This window comes from Limulus polyphemus, unplaced genomic scaffold (genome assembly GCF_000517525.1).
Source record: "Limulus polyphemus unplaced genomic scaffold, Limulus_polyphemus-2.1.2 Scaffold5878, whole genome shotgun sequence".
In the NCBI taxonomy this organism is placed as follows: domain Eukaryota; kingdom Metazoa; phylum Arthropoda; class Merostomata; order Xiphosura; family Limulidae; genus Limulus; species Limulus polyphemus.
The window spans coordinates 27,326-35,275 of NW_013671488.1; the positions used below are offsets into that span (position 1 = coordinate 27,326).

The 7,950-nt window shown below is 31.5% G+C and overlaps 1 protein-coding gene across 1 annotated transcript in view; it reads left to right on the forward strand.

Annotated features, from left to right (window-relative positions):
- LOC106473094 (N-acetylglucosamine-1-phosphotransferase subunits alpha/beta-like) overlaps positions 1 to 7,950 on the forward strand; it is a gene marked incomplete at its 3' end in the record, with an annotated part of 56,937 nt that overhangs the window by 24,186 nt on the left and 24,801 nt on the right. The window contains exon 3 of the mRNA XM_013933774.2: positions 6,353 to 6,484. Coding sequence (XP_013789228.2) covers positions 6,353 to 6,484 — 132 coding nt within the window. The remainder of the gene's footprint in view (positions 1 to 6,352; positions 6,485 to 7,950) is intronic.

Below are 7,950 nucleotides of genomic sequence, written 5' to 3' on the forward strand. Positions count from 1 at the left end.
CCTGGGTTTATTTCATCATTGACATACTAGTTTAATATCCTGGATATATTACACCATTGACATACTAGTTTAATAACCTAGGTATATTACACCATTGACATACTAGTTTAATAACCTAGGTATATTACATCATTGACATACTAGTTTAATATTCTGGATATATTACATCATTGACATACTAGTTTAATATCCTGAGTGTATTACACCATTGACATACTAGTTTAATATCCTGGGTATGTTACACTATTGACATACTAGTTTAATGTCCTGAGTGTATTACACCATTGACATACTAATTTAATGTCCTGGGTTTATTACGTCATTGACATACTAGTTTAATATCCTGGGTTTATTACCGATTGACGAATGAAGGCATTCCTGATGAAGGGCTTGATTTAAACTTTCCACTTGCTGACTATAGATCTCTGCACTGAAAATTCACTGTAGATGGAGAAGTTCAAAATGAATTACTCCTTTGATGTCCCACCAAATACAAAGCATCACTTTCTGTGGATGGAGTCCAGGTTTCGGGATTGGAAGTGGTTTTTGTCTAGGACTGAGCCATTATTCTTGGCATTTAATATTCACATAGAGAATCCATTTTTCATCACTGGTAACAATTTTGTCCAAAAATAGTTCATGCGCATTACTTGCCAGAAGAGACGAAGCAACGTTCAGACGTTGGAAATTATGATCATCAGAGAGTTCGTGAGGCATCCAAACACTGTCTTTATTGAGTTTTTCCCATATTCCTTAAATGTTTAGGTATTGTTTCATGAGAAACATGCAATTTAAGGGCCATTTCATGAGTGTGTTGCCTTGAGTTAGACTTAACAACCATCTTCAGAGCATCACTATCAATTCAAACATGTTGGCCCCTGATATTCTGTGTTGCTACAAAAGCGATGTTTCCCTTTTTGTATTCAAACAACATTACATGCCAAATGTGTCTTATCGTGTGCCATCACTATCAGGGATTAGGGTATACTAAACTTTACAGATTATATAGGCTACACTAACGTGACATTTAGGCAGTTCGTTTAACTATTATATGTCATTATATGTTTCTGGAGGGGGTGGATAATGAAAGTGTTCCAAAGTGCGAAATTAATTTCTTAACAACCTGATACATAGTTTTGGTGATTTTGTATTTCATACTTGTAATTACATTTATTCAATTAATCATCAACTATAATAATTATGTAATTAATAATTTACCAGTGATTTTCTTTTAATTTACCATAAAACATAACTAATTATTACTGCCATACCATCAGTTTATTTTTTCCTGTTACAAACTTTGTAATACACTTAATTTCCACAGTCACTTTAACTTAAACACATGCTATAATTCACAACGATTCATGCACTTTACTTACAATCACTACCGCTCACTTGACTGTATTATCTGTCTATCTCTATCTGCTATCCAATTCTGATTAATTGTCTCGCTTTACCTGGCACGCTTATATACAGGAATAGAGGACATCTAGCAAATACTGGATTATTCGTGATGTTCCCCGATCCTTTTGTGTCACGTGACATCCGCTGTCGTAACAATATCTATAAGTTGTGAACAGAATGACTGATTATAGTGAACTTTGCATGATGACGTTTAGGCAAACTATGGGCTCAATCCTTTTGACTGACCTTGTAAACATCAGGTAACCATCAAAGTATCCATACTATAAATTTTAACATGGTGCGTATAGTTTTATTAAACATTACAATATTTTGTCACAGAATAATAAAATTTTTAATTAAGTATCTTTACTAAAGATTTGTCCATGAATTTATTGAGTCAGAGCCAGAGTGTGACTAGTATGAGTAAGATAATTTTCATATTATGATTAAAAATACTTTTTTTATCTTAAAGTTCTAAATTTTATTTATATAACATCTAGAAACTCCTTAATGAATGTCAAAAGTGTTTTTCAGTAAAACTGTATTTAGTTTATTTTCTCTACATTAACACTGTATGTCTATTTGACTAACTTTCTAACCAAAAATATAAAATATAAATTACACTTTTTTTAATGAACACGTGTTATAACACAGTTATACACTATTTAGTTTTCAGCAAAAGCTAATAGGTTTTTCATTTAATTTTATTTCTTGATAGTTGCACATTGACCTTCTCAGGCTATAGTCTGTTTCACTTTTAAACAACAAATCCACTCACTTGCACAATATTGTTATGACAGCGGAAGTCGCGATGCTGGAAGCATGCGTGCTGGAGTTTCTTAAAGGATCATATCTCTTCCTGGCAACTCTAGTCTTTTCTACGTGCCCTCTATATCAGTATATAAGCAGGCAAATAAAGCGAGATAATTAATTGAATTGCAGACAGGCAGAGATAGAGACGGACAATTGAGTCGAGCGCAGTAGTGACCGTAAATAAAGTCCATGATTCGTTGTGAATTATAGTGAATTAAGTTAAAGGTACTGTGGAAATTAAGTGTATAGCAAAGTTGTATTGAGAAAGAATAAACTAGTTTTATTTAAGAAAGGACTTGTATCGCTGAAGTTTCATCCGAAAGAAATTATACGAGAAATTAACAAGTGACCAGAGACGTAACAATTTCATTGGTCATGAGTATTTTTTTCATTTAATTTCTTTTAAGTTTTCTAACCTAATAAATTTCTGATTCTTATGTTTTAGTTATTTTCATGAAAGATATACATAAAAACCAAGAAATGTAGTACTTACATTATACATCTTGTCTTTGTTATGCTTTTGTACTTGTACGAGAGAAGTCAAAACAATATTGTTTTTAAAATTCAAATACACAAGTTAGAATACAAAATATTCCCATGTTTTTAAAATATAATGTCCTAAAACTAATATAATTTACCAGTTTTTTTACTAAGCTAGCAATGACTTAAATAATTCCCAGAGCTCCACCAGTAGCAAACAAAGAAAAAAATGCCAAAATGTTAAAATTTTCTCATTCCAGTGGCAGTAAATTTACTGTTAGTAAATTGAAATTTTGACTTTCTATTGATTACAAGTAATTCAATAGGAAATATCATTGTGACATCAGGATGTTCTGTAAGGGACATGACATGTGACCTTTAGTTTACGGTTTATATCTCCATAAACAAAGAAGCTTATAGATGCCATATATTAACATTTTAGCTTGAAGATATCTAACTTGTAATAAAGGTATCTCAACAGAAACTTTGTAAACTTAAAAAAAATGGAAGGAAAAATCTAAACTTAGCAATTTGGAGCAAAGAACTGTCATGTAATACAGAAAAGTGAAGATTGAGAATAAATTAAATATTTCCTTTTTGGGATTGAAAAAATTAAAATATATAATGCTAAACTTTGAATAATAAACTAGGTTTTTATGTCAAGCTTATTTTCATACATTGATAATAAAAGTGTTTAATTTTAACTCACATCATAATCCTTGGTTAACATACGAGTGGTTTTGTAATTTCACATCTAATTATAGATAGTAGTTCAATGACACATTACAAGAATAGATCAACTCAGGGAGTAACATAATTTGGTCAGGGGAAAAAACAGAGAATTTCATTTTACTGAAGGTGTGGAAACCATGTTTGCTAATGTTTTTTTTGTACTACTTGATTTTTGTCATTTCTGTAATTTTTTAATGCTTCTTTCTACTTCGTCAATTTTGTTATTGTAATCCCAGTACATTTCCAATATCTTCATTTCTCTTGTGTTCAATCCTATTTATTTTTATTTCTTCTTTAAATAACATCTCTTTCTTTCCACTCTTGTTTTAAATTTCTTCTTGGCCTTCTTTTCATTTTCTCTGTTTTTTTTTCCTTGATCTTCTTTTAGTGCTCTGTCTCTTTATGTTTGTTCTTCATCAGATTTTTAGGGTCTCACTTTGTGTCCTTGTTGTTGTCATTTTGAAGTTAAATCAAAGTTTTTTATTTACACCAAAGTAATCCACCATTGTTATAATTCATTATATCATTGGGTAAGTTTTTATAGATTATTTGGTAAAAATAATTTTGTGTCCAGCCGACATAACAATAAAGAATTAATTTATTTCTTCAGTAACATTTGTGACATACCATATACACTGGTAGGCCTAATTTCAGAAAGAGCATTTGAACAGAAACTTTGAAGCTAATGTACTGTGTGTAATGTGTTTTATCACTGGGCGAGTTCGTTTAAATCATTTGGGGAAAACAATCTGAAGTTTCAGTCCGTGTAACAATACCAAATTAATTTCTTTCTTTCTTAATCTTTGATATAGGCTGCTACCACATGTAAACAGTTGTACTTGTTTGCAATTAATGTTTCAACTTGCAACAGAAATTTACTCATTAAGGGCATAATGACTAACATAAAATAAACTTGTATGATTTCACAGCAATTCAATTGTGTAACTAAATATTTCACTAATTTCACAATCACTGAATGAAATGAAACTAACTAAATACTTCACTGATCGATTGATGCTGTCATACTAAATACTTCACTGATTGATTAGTGCTGTCATACTAAGTACTTCACTGATTGATTGGTGCTGTCATACTAAATACTTCACTGATTGGTGCAGTCATACTAAATACTTCACTGATTGATTGGGCTGTAATACTAAGTACTTCACTGATTGATTGATGCTGTCATACTAAGTTCTTCACTGACTGATTGATGCTGTCATACTAAGTTCTTCACTGATTGATTGGTGCTGTCATACTAAATACTTCACTGATTGGTGCTGTCATACTAAATACTTCACTGATTGATGCTGTCATACTAAATACTTCACTGATTGATTGATGCTGTCATACTAAATACTTCACTGACTGATTGATGCTGTCATTATAAATACTTCACTGACTGATTGATGCTGACTAAATACTTCACTGACTGATTGATGCTGTCATACTAAGTTCTTCACTGATTGATTGGGGCTGTCATACTAAGTACTTCACTGATTGATGCTGTCATACTAAATACTTCACTGACTGATTGATGCTGTCATACTAAGTACTTCACTGATTAATTGGGGCTGTCATACTAAGTACTTCACTGATTGATGCTGTCATACTAAGTACTTCACTGATTGATGCTGTCATACTAAATACTTCACTGATTGATGCTGTCATACTAAATACTTCACTGACTGATTGATGCTGTCATACTAAGTACTTCACTGATTAATTGGTGCTGTCATACTAAATACCTCTACTGATTGGTGCAGTCATACTAAATACTTCACTGATCGATTGGTGCTGTCATACTAAATACTTCACTGATTGATTGATTGGTGCTGTCATACTAAATACTTCACTGATTGATTGGGCTGTAATACTAAGTACTTCACTGATTGATTGATGCTGTCATACTAAATACTTCACTGACTGATTGATGCTGTCATACTAAGTTCTTCACTGATTGATTGATGCTGTCATACTAAGTACTTCACTGATTGATTGGGCTGTCATACTAAATACTTCACTGACTGATTGCTGCTGTCATACTAAATACTTCACTGACTGATTGCTGCTGTCATACTAAATACTTCACTGATTGATTGGGCTGTCATACTAAGTACTTCACTGATTGATTGAAGCTGTCATACTAAATACTTCACTGACTGATTGATGCTGTCATACTAAATACTTCACTGACTGATTGATGCTGTCATACTAAGAACTTCACTGATTAATTGGTGCTGTCATACTAAGTATTTCACTGATTGATTAATGCTGTCATACTAAATACTTCACTGACTGATTGATTGGGCTGTCGTACTTAGTACTTCACTGATTGATTGATGCTCTCATACTAAATACTTCACTGACTGATTGCTGCTGTCATACTAAATACTTCACTGACTGATTGATGCTGTCATACTAAATACCCTACTGAATTCTAAGATGGCTTTTATAAATTTCTACATCTAGCAACATCATGATCTTGGTAGCTCTCTTCAGCAAAATCATAAATTAAAACATTAAAATGTAGCTTTCAATGTCTATACCTAATATTCTTATAAACTTGCAGAATTACTTCATTAATTGAACAATATCAAACATACTGACTCACTGATTAACTGAATGACAGGCAAATAGATGCATTAATTCTCACCCTCTAACTTACTCACTAAACTGAATAACTCGTTAACTGAATGACCTACTGATTCTTGCACTTAAAACAGAGGTTTTAACTTTCATGAAATTCTAGGTTTTCCATCATCTTGGGATAATGTCATGCTTCCTCTAGTAAACAAACATCTAAATAGAAATATTTAAAATAAAGCTTACAATAGAATAATTCTTTATCTCTTCACTTCAAAGATGTTCACACCAAATTTAGTTTTATTTGTTTATTACTGTTCTACACTCATGGTTCAAGGAACTACGGTATTCACTGAGGTCACTGGAAAAAAATGCTCCATGGATACGTCAAGTGTATATTATAACAAATGGACAAATACCATACTGGCTAAACTTGGACAATCCTCGAATATCAATAGTTACTCATGAGGTAAGTATTCAAAAAGTTAGTATGTACTTGATTTATTTGGTTTAGTTTCTATCTTTTTTTATTTAACTTGCATCATTAAATCATAAGCTTGAATGTATCACTAAGAGATGAACATCAGCATTCTGTATTTTACTTCTATTAAATAGCTGATATCACATCATAAGTTTGGATACATCAGTAAGGGATGAACATCAGCATTCTGTATTTTACTTCTATTAAAGAGCTGACATCACATCATAAGCTTGGATAAATCAGCAATAGATGAACATCAGCATTCTGTATTTTACTTCTGCTATATAGCTGATATCACATCATAAGATTGAATATATCAACAAGAGATGAACATCAGCATTCTGTATTTTACCTCTGTTAAATAGCTGATATCACATCACAAGCTTGGATAAATCAGCAAGAGAAGAACTTAATGATGACTTAATGTATGTATGTATAACTGTACTAAACATTTGAAGACTTAATGTATGTATATATACCTGTACTGAACAGTTTATGACTAAATGTATGTATGTATACCTGCACTAAACAGTTTATGACTTAATGTCTGTATGTGTATACCTCTACTAAACATTTGATGACTTAATGTTTGTATGTATACCTGTACTAAACAGCTGATGACTTAATGTATGTATGTATACCTGTACTAAACAGTTGGTGACTTAATGTATGTATGTATGTATGTATATATATTCCGTACCTAACAGTTTATGACTTAATGTATGTATGTATACCTGTACTAAACAGTTGGTGACCTAATGTATGTATGTATGTATACCGTACCTAACAGTTTATGACTTAATGTATGTATGTATACTTGTACTAAACAGTTGGTGACCTAATATATGTATGTATGTATATATACCGTACCTAACAGTTTATGACTTAATGTATGTGTATATATATATACCTGTACTAAACAGTTGGTGACCTAATGTATGTATACCTGCGCTAAACAGTTTATGACTTACTGTATGTATGTATATCTGCACTAAACAGTTCATGACTTAATGTATCTATGTATACCTCTACTAAACAGTTGATGATTTAATGTATGTATGTATATATACCTGTACTAAACAGTTGATGGATTAATGTATGTATGTATATCTGTACTAAACACTTGATGACTTAATGTATATATGTATACCTGTGCTAAACAGTTGATGGCTTAATGTATGTATATTTACCTGTACTAAACAGTTGATGGATTAATGTATGTATGTATATCTGTACTAAACACTTGATGACTTAATGTATATATGTATACCTGTGCTAAACAGTTGATGGCTTAATGTATGTATATATACCTGTACTAAACAGTTGATGGATTAATGTATGTATGTATATCTGTACTAAACACTTGATGACTTAATGTATATATGTATACCTGTGCTAAACAGTTGATGGCTTAATGTATGTATATATACCTGTACTAAACAGTTGATGGATTA